This window comes from Pipistrellus hanaki, assembly GCF_964339955.1.
Source record: "Pipistrellus hanaki genome assembly, chromosome: 16".
Lineage (NCBI taxonomy): Eukaryota > Metazoa > Chordata > Mammalia > Chiroptera > Vespertilionidae > Pipistrellus > Pipistrellus hanaki.
Window position 1 is genome coordinate 35,149,278 of NC_140518.1, and position 16,669 is coordinate 35,165,946.

A 16,669-nucleotide genomic window follows, 5' to 3' on the forward strand; every position below is an offset into this window, starting at 1 on the left:
GCCCTGCTCAGGCTGCGCCCCGCTGGGCTGCAGGGACCGCGCGCCTGCTGCTCCTCCGAAGCCAACGCGGCCACCTCCGGCCCCGCCTCGCCCCGCGGAGGCTGAATGCCCAGCGGGGGCGCCTTTGTGACGCGCCCGCTGCGGGCTCTGCTCATCCCTGCGGGGCGCAGGGCGCAGCCCCAGGGAGGCCGAGTCCACCCAGCGCGGCACGGACAGTCCTTGCGCCCACGGTCGGGAGGGCACCACGGGGAGGGGCAATGAGGCCGGAGGACCCCTGCCCTCCTGCCTCTTGGCATGGAATGATAGGTTCTGCCTCGAACTCGGGGCGCAGTCCACGGCCCTTCCTGTCCTGACCCAGCCCCAGCCCCAGCATCCTGCCAGGTCCAGAGAGACCCAGCTTAGGCACCTCTTCGTCAGAGTCCACCCCCAGGTGATCTGCAATGTTTTCCACTACCGCCCCCACCCCCATGGGACTCCCAAAGGAAACCCCGAAGCAACCCTTACCCACCCAAAGTTCGAGAAGTGCCCTCTTCCCAGTGGGGGGGCAGGAGAGGGGGCGGAGGGAGGCAGGGAGCACGTAACCCACCCCCTGTCCCGGCTCTTCCCTTCCAGGCCGGGGCTGGTGCCCAGCGTCACCCCAAAGGCCAGGAAGAAGGGAGGCTACACTGTCGGCCAGTTGCATCTCCAGGCTTTTCCCAGCCCCCTCCACAGACGGCCTTCACAGGCACCCTTTGGGCTTCAGTGAGCCGGGGACCTGTGGGGGGCTTGGGGGCCTGTGGGGGGCTGGGGCAATGCTAACTCGAGGCCTGTCTTCACCAAGGCTGCGGATGGACGGCTGGAGAACACCCACACCAGGGCCCTCAGGCAGCTCTGCCTACAGCCCAGGCCCCCTTCTCTCTCCCTCCCCCCTTTCTTTCTTTCTGGCCCTGGCCCTCCTCTTTCTTGGGCCCCATCTGGCCCTGCTGCCCACCGCTGCCCTCTCTTGGGAAGCCAGTGAGAATCCAAAGAAAGGTGAACGAGAAGCTTACAAGGAGGGTGTTTTATTTATTTATTTATTTATTTATTTATTTATTATTATTATTATTATTATTTTTTCTTTATTGTTGCAAACATTACACGTCTCCCCCTTTAACTCTCCCAGCTCTCTCCCGCCTCCAGGCACAGGCCCTCACCTCCCTACTGTCTGTGCCCATTGGTTGTGCTTTTATGTATGCATGCAAGTCTTTTGGTTGATCACTTACCTCCCTCCCCTCCCCTGCCTTCCCTCTGAGGGTGTTTTTATTCTTCAGGGAATATACACCTATCTCAGAACTCAATGGTAAAGGAAACAGTCCAATTAGAAAATGAGCAGAGGACACGAATAGACATTTCAGATGGCAAATTAGCAAATGAAAAGACATTCAACATTGTTATGGTAAAATGCAATTTGAAATCACAGTAAGATACGACTACGTACTTATTAGAATAGTTAAAATTAGAAAAAAAAAATGATGACGGTAATACCACACGCTGGCCAGAGAATGTGGGGAAATGATGATGGTCACTCCAATTGCTGGTGGGAATTTAAAATGGACAAAGCTGCGGTCCCCCGACCTGTCCGGGCCATGGGGCCCAGATGCTTGGTCAGAATTCTCAGGCCGAAGAGCTGGAGGCTTTTTTCTCTCCTGGTTTTTCCGTACCTCTTGGGCAAACCTACATCTCTGTCCAAAAAGAGGGAAACAGTTACAATCCAAACCCTTTCTTCCACAGGAAAACCCCCCGAGGAATATAACCCTCCTCCCTTCCCAAGGAGAGGCTACCACAGAGAGTCAGCAGGGAGACCAGCGTGTCTTCTAGATCAGTAGTACCTTTTCTTTCCCAAATCTAGCTGGAGCTTCTGCCTTGTTTTTCTCTCCACGAAGCTAACCGCCAGCATTTCTCCTACAGAAATGGATATTAAAAAAGTTGGACGTGTTTAAAGTTGGGGGTACTACTTCCTGGGGTACTCCTGGGTACTGCTCTCCCTAGTTCTCAGAGCACAAACCCTGAGCTACGGATGACAGAGAAAAGGCATGGGGCCCAGTGAACTAGGAAGGACCTAGTGTGTGTGTGTGTGTGTGTGTGTGTGTGTATGTGTGTGGTGTTGGGTTGGGTCAATGTTTACTAAAGGCCTATCATCATCAGTGGGGTGGATGGACAGATTGAAGAACACCTACACAAGGGACTCTTATGCAACCATTAAAAAAAAAAAAAGCCACATATTGACTTGGAGGGAGGAATGTCTTTGGGTGTTGCTAAATCATAACATTAAGTTGCAATGAAATACATATAATCGGACTCCAAATGTGTATGTGGTTATGACCCATGTTGTTACTTTGTAATTATTTTTGTCTCAAGTAATATATTTTTATTTGCTAAATTTGGCAACCCTATTATATAAGGATGAAGGAATGTATGGAAGGAAACAACAAACTGTGGGAACTCAGAGAATGCGGCACCACCTCAACATAATAAAGGTCATATATAACACATGCACAGCTAAGGCACTCAACCAGGAGCAACTAAAAGCGTTTCCCTTAAGATCAGGAACAAAACAGGGATGTCCGCTTTTACTATTTCTGTTCGACATAGTACTGGAAGTCCTAGCCACAGAAATCAGATAAGAAGAAATAAAAGATACACAAATTGGAAAGGAAGAAGTAAAACCATCATTTACAGATGACATGATACTGTAGGCAGAGAACCCTAAGGATTCCACCCCAAAATTACTACAACTGATAAATGAATTCAGTAAAGTAGCAGGATACAAAATAAATATACAGAAATTGGTTGAATTTTTATATACCCACTAGAGGCCCCGTGCACAAAATTTTGTGCACTGGGGTGGGGGTCCCTCAGCCCAGCCTGTGCCCCTGGGGGAAGCAAGCCTAAACCTCAGTTGGACATCCCTCTCGCAGTCCGGGACCCTCGCTCCTTACTGCCAGCCTGTAGCAAAGGTGAGAGAAGCTCCTGCCCCTGCCTCTGAGCTTGCCAGCTATGAGCCTGGCTTCTGCCTGAGTGGTGCTCTCCCTGTGGGAGTGCACTGACCACAGGGGGAGTTCCTGTGTTGAGCATCTGCCCCCTGGTGGTCAATGCACGTCATAGCGACTGGTCATTCTGCCTTTTGGTCAATTGGTATATTAGGGTTTTATTACATAGGCTAATGAACTATCAGAAAGAGAAACTAAGAAAACAATCCTATTTACAATTACATTAAAAAAATAAAGTACCTAAGAATAAAATTAACCAAGCAGATAAAAGACTTGTACTCAGAAAATTATAAGATGCTGAAGAAAGAAATTAAAGAAGATACAAATAAATGGAAGCATATACCATGCTCATAGATAGGAAGAATTAAAATGTCCATACTACCCAAAGCAATAGATTCAATGCAATTTCTATCAAAATACCAATGGCAGTTTTTACAAAACTAAAACAAATAATCCAAAATTTTATGGAACCACAAAAGACCCCAAATAGCAACAACAATCTTGATAAAGAAGAACAAAGCCAGAGGTATCATGCTACAAAGCCAGAGGTATCATGCTACCTAATAGCAAATTATACTAAGGTAATCAAAACAACATGGCATTGACATAAAAACAGATACACAGATCAATGAATAGAATAGAGTGCCCAGAAAGGAGCCCATGCCTTTAAAGTCAACTAATCTATGACCAAGGAGGCAAGAACGTAAAATGGGATAAAGACAGACTATTCAATAAATGGGTTGGGAAAATGACAATTAAATGCGAAAAGAAGAAGAAAAGAAACCATTTTCTTAATACCATATTAAGAAAAACCTAAAGTAAAGAATTAAATACTTAAGTGTAAGACTTGAAACCATAAAACTCCTAAAAGAAAACATAGGTAATAAAATCTGTGACAGTTCTCTTAGCAATGTTTCTCTCTCCCTCCCCACTCCCCCACCCAGACATATTTTCTTGGGCAAGAGAAACAAAAGAAAAAATAAACAAGTGGGACTACATCAAACTAAAAAGCTTTTGCACAGTAAAGGAAACCACTAACAAGACAGTCTAGGGAATGGGAGAAGATATTTGCCAATGATACATCTGATAAGGGGTTAATATACAAACAACATACCATTCAACATAAAAAAAACAAACAACAACACACAAAAAAAACCATCCAATAAAAAATGGGCAAAGGACCTGAATAAACACTTCTACAAAGAGAACATACAGATGGCTAATAAACATATGAAAAGATGCTCAACATCATTAATCATCAGAGAAATGCAAATTAAAACCACAGTGAGATACCATGTCACCTGTCAGAATGGCTATCATCAATAAATCAATAAATAACAAGTGTTGGTGAGGATGTAGAGGAAAGCCAACCTTCCTGCACTGTTGGTGCAGCCACTATGGAAAACAGTGCAGAGATTCCTGGAAAAATAAAAAATGGATCTGGCCTTAGCTGGTTTGGCTCAGTGGCTAAAGTGTTGGTCTGCGGACTGAAGTGTTCCAGGTTCGATTCTGGTCAAGGGCACATACCCGGGTTGCAGGCTTGATCCCCAGCCAGTAGGGGGCGTGCAGGAGGCAGCCAATTAATGATTCTCATCATTGATGTTTCTATCTCTCTTTCTCGTTTCCTCTCTGAAATCAATAAAAAGATATTTAAAACAAAAACATTAAAAAAAGGATCTGCCTTAGGACCCAGCAATTTTACTTCTGGATATACCTCTGAAGAAACCCCAAACACTAATTCAAAAGAGTATATGCACCCCTATGTTCTCTTCTCTGAAGAGTTATTTACAATAGCCAAGATGGAAGCAATCCAAGTGCCCATCAATTGACAAGTGAATAAAAAAGTGATGATGCCGTGTTCCATATGCAATAGAATACTACTCTTCCATAAGAAGGAAGGAAATCTTACCAGTTGGATCTGCATGCATGGACTGAGGGGGTAGTATGCCAAGTGAAAGAGGTCAAACAGAGAAAGACAAATAGCACATGATATCACTTGTAGTGTGGCATCTCAAGAGCAAAATGAATGGAAAAACAAAACAGAAACAGACTCATAGATGCAGAGATCAGACTGGCGGCTGCCAGAGGGAGGGGCTTTTGAGGGCTGGGTCAAAAAGGGGCAGAGAGTAAGAAGCGCAAATTGGTGATCACAAAACAGTCCCAGGAATGTATCACACCGCATAGGAAATACCACCGATACTATTGTAATAACTATGTATGGTGCTAGGTGGGTACTGGGAATATTGGAGGCACCACTTTGTAAAGAATATGCCTATCCGCTATGCTGTACATCTGAAGGTAATCCAAAATAACACTGAATGTAAACTGTAATTTTAAATTTTCAAAAAGAGAGACTGTGGCACTAATAACACTTCAGCAAGCATGAAATTCACCCGTCTTTGTAAAATGCTATGCTTATGTGCATATATAGATGCTTAAAGAAGTTAGAAAATAGAGATTTAAGTCTAACTTTTTGTAAGGAGGATAGATCCTATTAACTGAAAAAGGCAAGTGGTGGTGTGATAAGTACCGGAAGGTAATACCCGGGGAAAAGAAAGAATTCAAACCCCATATAGGTTTGTTCAGGTTTGTGTGAGCAAACGTAAAGCCAGGCTGCTAGTGTTGGCATCTCAAGGAGTGGGACTGGGAAGAGGGGGTAGGGGAGGGGAGTGGAAGGATTAGCTTTGTCTGCTATATCTTTGTATGGTATTTGGATAGCATGTATTTTTAAAAACAAACAATTAAAGGTTTTGTTTTTTTTCTTACGTGAAGCATCCAGTCTGGAGCTTAAGAGCGTAAGCTTCGGAACTCAATACACACGGATCCCAGGCTGGATCCTGCCACTCTCTAACTGTATAATCCTGGGGAATTATAACTCAGCCTGGTTTCCTAATTTGTAAAATACAAACAACATACCTGCCTATGATGTATAACGAAGACTGACCTTGTGGAAAGAACTCTGCCTTGTAACTGGCACATAATGGTTAACTACCTCGAATGCTGATTCTTACTATTACTAGAAAATCATTTGGAGGTAAAACTCAGGATACTGAGGATGCAAATCCTATCTGCTGGAGGCAAGATACCAACTGGTTTAGGATCTTGAACGAGGCTCTGATCTCCGATGCCTTACCTAACACAGGAGAGAGCTAGACTAGAGGCCCTCTGTTTCACTCATTTACTCAACTGTTTAAGCATTTGGTGCAGTCAGCCCCTGGGCCAGAAACTGAGGACATGGAGATGAAAGAGCTGGCTTTGTCTTCCATGCAAATAAACCCGGTGGGAAGTGCCAGGAGAGAGTGGACTTGGGCACCCAGAGGAGGAGACAGAGAAGGGCCTTTCCAGTGGCAGGGTCTACGCACATCCCGCAGCTCCTGGGTTTCTCTAAACCCTGTCCAGATGGTGTACAACCAGGTAAGGAGAGGACAGGGGCTGGTACCTGATGTCGGCTGAGGGTCGGCAGGGGAAGCAGGATATCACACTGAGGACATCTATGCAGAACGTCATAGGCTGGGTCGTCCACAACCGAGGGCTTGTGCTCGGGCCTCAGAGACAGATCCGGGGTTTTGTTTGTGCCACTCGCTGCTTTCTTTGTTAAATTTTCAGAAGGAAGAGGAACTCTGTTTTTTTTTTTCATCTTTGGGCGAACATCTTTCACTGCGGTGGAAGTTTGATCTTCAGCAGCCCGACTTGAGAGGGACGGAGGAGAACTTCTGGTTTCTTCAACTGGAAAATATTTTGCAGACTCTGAGGCGGCATGGCATTTATCCTGCAATTGTGAGTAATAGATCAAATTTTAAAATGACTTTGGCTTTAATGGCTGAACAGTACAGCAGACTAGATAACCTGGAAACTTTCCACCAAGAAACAGTTAGAAAGGCTGGATAAAATACAGCAAGCATTCTCTTAAGTTGATAGCTGACTCTGTAAGAAAGGGAGAAAGCTCAGTGCCCAGGATGGAAACCTCACCCCTGAAGCACTTGGACTGACACTTTGGGAGATGTGGGGTCAATCTTGGACGAGAGAAAATTCCCATCCACACAAGGTGGGGAATTGAAAGTAAGACTCCCCTTTCCCAGAAGACAGTCCAGAACCTCAAAGGCTAAACTATGGTGGCAAAACAAACAAACAAACAAACAAATCAATCAATCAATTAATTGGATTAGAAAAATGGCAAGGAAGCTTGTCTACCTTGAGCTGGAGTTTGAGTGAGGGAAAGGAAAACTGATGCTCCGGGCAATTCAGAACCACACAGGTGTAGGCCATCTTTGTGTTTGGGGCTCTGATTACATTAGTCTCATACTGTGAGAACACCCATGCAGAAGAATTAACCTACAAGTTGGAATGTATGGCAAGAGCAATAACAAAAGTTCTCTGGAGGGCATATAACTTCAAGCTACATCGTGCAGGATTCTCACAGGTAGAATCACTAAACAGAAACTCACAAGTAAGGCTTACAGACACACAAGGAAGCAATCTACCTAAGCAAGAGTCATACCCAAGCAAAACCAGGATTAGTCTCCAAGAAGTTCAGATAATAAAACTATGGGATGCAGACTGTAAAATAAATGAATTCAAAATAAATAGAACAAGAGAAAATAATAAGATCCTATGAAAAAAGAGCAGGCAAATTTAAATGAGAAATAAATAGAACTAGAAATGAAAAATACAGACATTGAACTCAATGGATAGGCAAAAAACAGCAGAGTAGATAGATTTGAAGAAATCCCCCAGAATATAGGCATGATAACTAGAAAATGTGAAAAGTTTAGGAGACAAGCAGCTAGAATGAGAAGGCTTAATATACATCTGTTATGTTCCACAGGAAGAGTGGGGAGAACATGGGAGAGTTAAGGAATATTGGGGATCCAAAGAAATTAGAGCTTAGACTTTTTCTCAACTGATTAGAGAGATACATATTTAGATTCAGGTAGTGGAAATCCTGGGGAAGAGAGGAAAAAACCCACATTTGAGCACATTGTTCTGAGCGGTATGAGTAAGAATAGATCCTCTTTTAGATATATTGCAGTGAAATCTCAGAAGTTCAAAAGGTGAAGAGATCTTGAAATTGACCAAAGGAAAAAATATCTATAAAGGAATGACAATTCCATGGAAGGCAGACAATGACATGGAAAGATTATCAACAACAATCAAAGAGGTTGAAAGATGGTTGGAATGATTTTCAAAATGCTAAGAGGAAATAACAATTAATATCCAGCTAAACTACCATCCAAGAATGCAGAAAAAAGAAGTACATTTTCAGGTAAGTAAAGATTTCCTACTCACAGTTTTTGCTGAAAGAACTATTGAGAAGTGTAGTCCAGGAAGAGAGAACTCTTCCCCAGAAGGAAAGCTTGGGATTCAAAGAATGTGAGCAAAGCAAAAGGTAAATATGTGAGTATGTCCAAACAGGCATGAATTACATAGAACACTAATAAGAATGACTAGAGAGGGGTAGTATGAAAACAAGGTGGAACTAAATTATTCTGGCAGCATCAGGTGAGAGTAGAACATTAGAGTCAACATGTTCTCAAATCCATATATTGTTTTTTAGAAGGCTAGAGAATATGACTAATTTTAAACTTTAAGCCAGGTATTCATATTAAAATTTATGGGTAGCTAGCAAATGATAGAAATAGAATGCAAAATTGCCAAATCAGTAGAAGAGAAGAAAGAACATTTGCTCAACCCAATAGAAGGCAAGAGAAGAAAAAGCAGCAGCAGCAGCAGTAAGGAATAAACATCGCCCATGGTAAAAAAAAAAAAAAAAAAAAAAAAAAAGGTAGAAAAGAATTATTTTAATATTGTTGAGAATGATGAAGGCATTGTTGTTAAGGAAGAAAATGACTATTTTTAAGATGTACATTAAAGGATGACGGATGAAATGATAGGCTATCTTGGGTTTATTTTAAAACACTTTTGAAAAATAAAAGAAAAGGGACAGATGAAACAATGTTGAAAACTCTTGATTGTTGGTATACCTGCGTGATGAGTGCCCAGGAGTTTATTATATTACTTCCCTACTTTCATATTTGTTTGAAAACTTTGTAATATCATTAAAAACTATTTTTCGTTTCTAGTTCTACTTATTTCTCATTTAAATTTGCCTGTTTAGCCCCCTCCCCCCCCCCCCATATGATCTTATTATTTTCCAGAAAGAGTTGAATTGAAGCGAATTGAAGAAGAGGGAGTGGTGAACAGTGGTCTCCTCATAAAGGAATGAGGATGGACCATTGGATTTCACTATGTGAAGGTCATTGATTTTGATAAGAGAAGGTTCTTTTTGGGGGAGGTACAGGAGCCAGATTGGACTGGGTATAAAAATGGGCAAAAGAAAGGAAGTCAATGACTAGAGACAACTTGTTCAAACGTTTTGCTATAAAAGGAAACAAATAAAGAAGATGGTAGCTAACAGGAAATGAGATCAAGTATTTTTTGCTTTTTTTTTTTAAAAAAATATATTTTTATTGATTTTGTACAGAGAGGAAGGGAGAGAGATAGAGAGTTAGAAACATCGATGAGAGAGAGTCATCGATCAGCTGCCTCTTGCACACCCCCCACTGGGGATATGCCCGAAACCAAGGTACATGCCCTTGACTGGAATCGAACCCGGGACCCTTCAGTCCCCAAGCCGACGCTCTATCCATTGAGCCAAACCGGTTTCGGCTGTTTTTGGATCATCTATATATATATATAAAAGCCTAATATGCAAATTGTCCCCAGGGGAGTTTGACTGGGAGACCGATGGCTCACTATGATGTGTGCTGACTACCAGGGGGCAGTGCAGAATGAAGGAAGGGTCCCGCCGGCAGCTGCCAGCCGGGGAAGGGAGGCCCTGGCCAGTAACTGGAAGGCAGGTCCCTGCCAGCAGCTGATCCCAGGCCTAGGGACCCTACCTATGCACGAATTTTGTGCACTGCATCTCTGGTGTTAATATAAAGTGAAAGACTGAGAACCATAAAGCCTCCTGATGAACATACTGGAGTGAACAGTTTGAGACTCTTTTGCTACCTACTTGGGCAGCTCATTTCACCTCTCCCTGTTGCAGGAAAGAGAGGGGACAGTTGCTGGAGCAGTGGGACAATGATCTTGTGTGGGGAAGAATGGGGTGCAGTACACCAGCCAGCGTTAGATAGGAACGTAGAAAGCTCCTCTATGGTTAACGGGTGGAAAAGCAGAGTATGCACGTGTGGAGGCTGGCACGAACGTACGTGTGGTGGTGAGTGGTCATGGATGTTTTGATCTCATAAAGAAGTAGACAAACCATTATCCCCATTTCCCTCAAAAGAAGAGAGAGGCTCAGGGAAATTACACAACCAGTCAGTGGCAGAGCAGCACTGCAACCCAGAGTTTCTGACCACAAAGCCAGTTCCACGTTTGAGAGTAAGTGCATGGGCTCCTAGGTTGCCAGTCCGGACATGTTGGAGGGAAGTGATCAGCTTCACCCTTGTTTTTGTACTCCCCAAGTATCTTCTGCGTCAAACACATGACATGGACCACTTAGGTAACTGAATTAGCATCCATGTTCAGGAAAACAAAAGCACAGGAGATTTCCACGTGCAGCTAAGGCTGAGGATCACTTGGCAGGGGCAATGCTGCTTAAACTTGAAATGCTGGTGATCTTGTGAAATAGCAGACTCTGAGCTGTCATTGCTAGGGGGAGGCCCAGAGATTTGGCACTTCTCACAAGCTCCCGGGGGGATACTGCTATAGGTGGGCAATGGACCACACTTCACATAGCAAGGAGCTGAAAGGTGGCAATGACCCAAATGTCTATCAACAGATGAACGGATAAACAAACTGTAGTGTGATCGTGGAGACCACAAAAGGACGAAGTACTGACACACGCTGTAACACCTTGGAAACATTATGCTGACAGAAAGACCCCGATCACATAAGACTACATATTATATGAATCCCTAGAGACAGAAAGCAGATTAGTGGTTTCTAGGGACTATAAACAGGAAGGAGTAGGGAGTGACTGCTTTATGGGTAAAGGGTTCCTTTTGTGGGGGTGGTGCAAATGCTCTAGAACTAGATAGAGGCGATGGTTTCACAACATTGGGGCTGTACTAAGCGTCACTAATGATACGTTTTATATATATTTTACAACAATAAGCAAAAAGATCTAGATCATCCTATGGTTTTTTCCATTCTGATAGTCATAGATCTCTGAATTGAAGGGTTAAGAGAGGATTAACATTTTTCTGCTCAAGGAAAAGGAGATGAGTTTCTTAGAGAGAAACATTGGTAAGTTTCTCCAGAGAGAGAATGCTCTATCCTGCAGAAAAGGGGAATAACTTGACACCACCAATGTACCCACAGTGCTTAGAGGGAAGAATCTGTGAATGTTCCCAGGCAAAGCCAATCAACCATCCAATCAATCAATCAATCAATCACGTCACCACACCTCTACAAAGTCCCCCTTTGGTACCCAGCCATCGGATCAGCTTCATGGTGGGAAGATGGAGAAAGTTGTTCACTTTTGTGAAGGAGCTCCCAGTCTGATAGACAAGACTCTTTCAAGGGACAGACAGTTACAAAGCAGGTCCCAGTGAGGGCACGTCCAGGCCCTGAGGTTGAAGATGCTCAGAGGTGACCAGGTAGCTGGACTGGTCAGGGAGGCTCCTTGGGAGCTGGCACACATGAAGATGGGTTACATATGATAAATTAGCCCAAAGCAATTCACAACATCCCTTTTTTGAGCAAAACCAGAAATGAATGAGGTCCTCTCATATCTTATGTAAAATTGGACCCAGAATACTATCCTTCTGGAAAACAGACAAGCTACGGGCACCATTGGAAAATGACTAATTGCTACTCACCATATGGTGTAAGTACTTATTTCCTGGGATCATCTGGTTGCAATAATGACAGCAGATAGTGCTTTCGGGAGCTGAAATCTTCTTCCCTAATAAACACAGAAACAGCACCACAAATGATGGCTCTGGACAGCGGCTAGCCTAGCTGTCCCGCAAGTGCGTACATGGCCTGTGGCCACAAGTATGAGCCGTCCGGGCCCGCCCGCCTGCCCTGCATGGCCAGTTGCCCCACAGGCAACCCTTGGCTGAGCCATCCCCATCACCTTCTTTATGGCGGCAGAGGTGCGCTCAGCGCTGCCCATGACCCTGATGAAGAGACATTCTCCTGGTTTCTAAAGAGATGAGGGCGCCATTTGCGCAGATGCCAACCCCATCCTGCCTGACTGCTCTTTCATTGCACAAGTTTCTGAGCTCGGGGCTCAGACTGGTGTGGTACAGATCTCTGTGGATCGTGTTGCGTGGTCTGGCTGCCGTTGCACGGTGTTGATGGAGCTGTGTGGTGGTGTGAAGGTGCAGCAGGAATGAAGGGAATGCCCCTGAATTTGTACAAGCATCCCGGGCTTTCCTTTGCCATTGTCACCTTGAGTAGCTTGTTTACCTGGAGAGATGCACTGGACAGGCATTTTAGGCTCAGGCCACATGTTACCAAGACAACCGGTGAAGTCAACATCCGATCTGTCACTCTGATAGCTGCGTCCTCTGCTAACACAACTCACAAAGGGGCGACTGGGTGCAGAGACCACGAAATGGTACCAGGGAGTCACAGACAGCCCCAAGGCCATGGGCTCCAGCTAACGCCCTTCTGCCCACTGCTGCTGGTGGGAAAAGCTCCAGGCTTGATGCCGGAAAACGTGTGTCCAGTGTCACCTCTGCCTCTAGCAAGCTCCTGATTCATTCTGGGCATGGGTTTGCCATCTGTAGGAGGAGGCAGGCGATCTCTGCCAGGCTAGGATCGTGCCAGGGGACTTCCAGGGCAGGCTCCCATTTTGCCGGGCCCCATTGCCTCTGTATCCTTCTGGTGGCCCCCAAGCCCCCACCCCCTGCCTGTAGGTCTCCCTGGGCCGGCCGTTCGAAGAGCTCAGCACACACAAGAGGAGGCTACCTCTATGGTACGTGGTCTAGAACCAGAATAGCCGGATGGACCTGAGACCTGCACAGCCGCCATCCTCCCACGGCACCTGTCCTGTTGAATGCCCACATGCCTCGCTCCCGTCCAGGAGGCTCTCGCCCCGCTCACCTGTCTGGCGCTGGGCCTGCCCGCTCCCGCAGGCCTCCCTGTGCTGGGCCAGCACGCGGAGCATGATGGGCTGGTCGCAGTCCGGGCACAGCTCTGAGCGGCGGCTGCAGTGGTGCTCGTGGATTTCCAGCTTGCTGAGGCGCACGGCTGCCCTGCAGAACTCGCACACGACGGGGCGCTCCTGGCACTCCCTGGTCTGCGGGGAGGCGAGCAGAATGGCAAGGTCACTGGCCTGGAATGGCTGAGCCCAGCTGGGGACACGGGCCGATTTCCCGAGGGGCCTGAGCAAGTAAGAAAGCCGACGGGATGGGCCAGTATGGGACCCCTTTGGAGATGTTGAGCCCTCCTGGGCCACGGACCACAGCAAGCCCTCTGACCAGCATCGGGGGACCGGAGGCTGCGTGTCCCCCTGCTGCACAGATTCCACACTGCTTCCCAAGCCTCCCTGGGGGAGGAGAGAGATCAGGGGGGAGCCCACCACCGGCCCCTCCTCTCCCCTCTCCTCCCAGGGTGGCTGCTCCAGTGAAGGATGGACGGCATTTGATTCTCACCTCGTGAAACGCCAGCTCTTGCTTCCCCATGATCTGCTGGCACATGGCACACCCGACCTGCACAGAGAGAGACACCGGTCCCAGCACCAGCTGGCTTCCCCCACCTCCGCCTCCCACCAGGCGGGGCTCGGTGAGCCCTCAGGCCGGATGGGTGTGCTTGCCTCAGGCCCCGGGGGGCACAGCCCCTGCTCAAGAAGTGTTTGGGGGGGGGGGGGATGGGATGCTTTGAGTTGAAAGGGATGCCTGAGCCTGAGGATCTCAGACAGACAGAGGAGGGGCCCCAGGAAGGAGGGACATGAAAGAGCAGGAAAGAAAAGCCAGCCTGGGCCCTCACTGCCTTCTAGAGCCTTCCTCTCCAGCTTCTCCTCTTCACAATCTCAAAAGAACACCCAGAAGGGAGGGTGGGAATAAAAGGGAGAGATCAACCAAAGGACACACATATGAGCCTAACCAGTGGTCAAGGACAATAGAGGGGTGAGTGCATGAGTGTGTGTGTGTGGGGGATTGGAATGGGGGGTTGAGGACAAATATGTGATACCTTAATCAATAAAGAAATTAATTTAAAAAAAAAAAAGAACACCCAGTCTTTCCTACAACGGAGACCCCTTCCCCTGGGCTACACCATAAGCCTGTAGGGGAAGGGGGGGGGGGCACGGGAACAGCAGGGTAGACTCAGTTTCCCAGGAGACGGCGGAGTGTCACTGCACGGGGCCTGAGGCACGCAGGGCCGGCGACTGGCCCTCGGCAGCCAGGCCCGCGGCCGCAGCAAAGGGTCCGGGTCAGCCTCGCCGCGCGGCTCCCAGCTGTGTCCCTCCCGGGGCCGCCTCACCTGCTGGTGCCCGCTCTTGCGGTGCTCATCCATCTTCGCCAGGGGGACGGGCTCCTGGCACTCGGGGCACTGGGCCAGGAACACCAGGCAGTGCGCCTCGTGGAGGGCCAGGTGGGCAGAGGCCACCCGTCTTTTGCTGCCGGATGAAGGGGGAGGACATCAGGCCGATGGCGGGGATAAAGCATGGGGCCCTGCTCCCCACCCAGGGCCGCCGGGTGAAGGAATGTCCAGGCCTCAGACGCTGAACATATGAAGGTGACGTCACTGTCCCCGTGGCCCCACGCTGGTCCCAAATCAGAACATCGCAAAACCGTAAAGTGTAAAGTGAGAGGGCAGGACAGGGTTAACTCCTGACTCCAATTTGTACTGTGGGGCAGGGCGGGGCCAACTCCTGACTCCAACTTGTGCTACATCTTCCATTTTGTATAACCATGTCACTGTGTAACTGGACCTTAGCCCTCACCCAACCAATTGGAGTCAGCCAAAGCAGTGACCTCACCACCCCTATATACCCTTTGTTCTAGCCTAGAGAAACCAGCCCTCTTTCTCCACCTGGCTGCTGCGTCGGTCTGTGGGGAGTGAGCTTGGGCTAGCCTGGAATAAAAAGACTCTTTTGCTTTTGCATTGGACTTGGCTCCCTGGTGGTCTTTGGGGATCATGAAATCTGGGCATAACATAAAGGATGCGCTACAGGCTCTTCTACCGCCCGGGGCCAGCGAGGGTGGTGGAAAGGAGCAGGTGGGAGAGATTGCCCAGGGGCCCAGGGAAGTCTTGGGTAGGTTCATAGGTTCCCTGTGGTGATGATTTCATGGGCATACACACGTGCCAAACGCATGAAACAGTGCACTTCACGCATATACCATAAACACCGTGTATGTTGATTATATCTCTGGAAAGCTGTTTTTAAAAAATGGAGTAGTAAATGCCACCTTCTTTCAGAGATTTTTGTCTTGTTTTCAAGCGTTCCCCTGCCTGGCCCACAGCAGTTGGGAGCCCAGCCCCGGCACCCCCATGCTTGCTGCAAGGGCAATGGCAGCTTTCAGAATCGCCATGACTGGGAGAGCCGGAGGCGTCCACCTGTCCCCTGCCTGCAGCCTCACTGTGCAAACCCTCTCAGCTTCTGAGCCTCCCCGTTCCTGGGCAGGGGGTTTCGCAAGCCTCCCATGGACCTGGAGTGCCTCCTTTCATGTCCACCAGCCCTTGCTGTGGAGCTTGGGAGGAAGGAGACTCAGTGCCCATGTCCCGAAAGGCCCAAATGCCGGTCAGAGTAGTAGTCCCAAGTCCCTGCCTGTGGGAGGGACTCCCTCCCTCGGTATGCACAAGCTCTGGGCTCTGCACCGCCCAGAGAGATGGCACCAAGGCTGCCTCAACGTCCTTCCTCTCTTCTCCCGCCTCTGCCTGGCCTGGTCTCTCCCCCCTGATTTCCCTGCCCTGTTCCCTCAGCTCCTCCTCCTGAGCAGGTTCAGACACCCAAGCGCCAGGAGGGTCTGGCCGGAGCAAAGCTCTCTGGGAAGGTTCCCTGCTGGTTCCTGCCACAGGTGGGCCGCTTGGAGAGTGAGCCCTTCCTGAGTCAGAGGTGCGGGTCTGCACTCTGCTCAGGCTCCTTCTCAAGGGGAGGGGGGCGTGTCTCAGACTGCTCTCAGACTGCTCTCAGACTGCTCTCAGACTGCTCCTTCTCAAGGGGAGGGGGGCGTGTCTCAGAGTGGTGTGCAGACCATATGATCAGAACCCCAAATCAGGAGTAGCGCATCAGGGGCAACTAGCCTGGCTATTCGGCTCCGGGACGGTCCCAGAAAGTCTGGACTGTCCGGAGGGGTGGAGGGCGAGTGTGGCCCAGTGCTGTAAGGTGGTGCTGGCCACTTCCTCACCCCGTTACCCCAGAGAGCTGCTGAGGAAGGGGTAAGCCTTCCTTCCCCGGGGGCCGCCCCGCACCTGCCCTCCCTCCCTGGGAGCAGCTTCAAGTTCAACACAGCAAGCCATGTCTCTCCTGCGGAGGAAGGCCCAGCGACTGTTCTCCCAGCCCTTCCTGCAACTGAGACCCCTTCCTTGTCTCCTCGTTCCAGAAACACCCATTCTGCCCGCCGGCTCCCTGGGCAGGCTCGGGTGGCCGCTGGGCACAGCTCCTTACCAGTTCCTGCACACCTGGAAGGCTCCCTCCATGCTCTAGTCTCCGAGTCTTCCTGCTGAGTTTCGTTTCTTGCAGAAACAAAACTGAAAGTGTT

The 16,669-nt window shown here is 48.2% G+C and overlaps 1 protein-coding gene across 1 annotated transcript; it reads right to left on the bottom strand.

The window, feature by feature from the left end:
• Positions 1-1,381: 1,381 nt before the first annotated feature.
• On the bottom strand, positions 1,382-16,669 carry XAF1 (XIAP associated factor 1). The gene is made up of 8 exons (XM_084863037.1): positions 16,576-16,669; positions 14,448-14,583; positions 13,619-13,675; positions 13,068-13,263; positions 11,834-11,919; positions 6,448-6,777; positions 1,848-1,920; positions 1,382-1,700 (listed from the first exon to the last, which is right to left on the bottom strand). The coding sequence occupies exons 1-7, from the start codon at positions 16,605-16,607 to the stop codon at positions 1,864-1,866; spliced, it is 894 nt and encodes a 297-aa protein (XP_084719163.1). The 5' UTR covers positions 16,608-16,669; the 3' UTR covers positions 1,382-1,700; positions 1,848-1,863.

What these genes read in the sequence shown, in the direction of transcription:
- XAF1 (XM_084863037.1), bottom strand. Translation starts at nt 16,607, where the DNA reads ATGGAGGGAGCCTTCCAGGTGTGCAGGAACTG. An exon ending in GCAAGAGCGGGCACCAGCAG is followed by an intron (nt 13,676 to 14,447) that starts GTGAGGCGGCCC and finishes CTCTCTGTGCAG; the next exon opens with GTCGGGTGTGCCATGTGCCA. An exon ending in ATAAGTACTTACACCATATG is followed by an intron (nt 6,778 to 11,833) that starts GTGAGTAGCAAT and finishes TCACAATTGCAG; the next exon opens with GATAAATGCCATGCCGCCTC.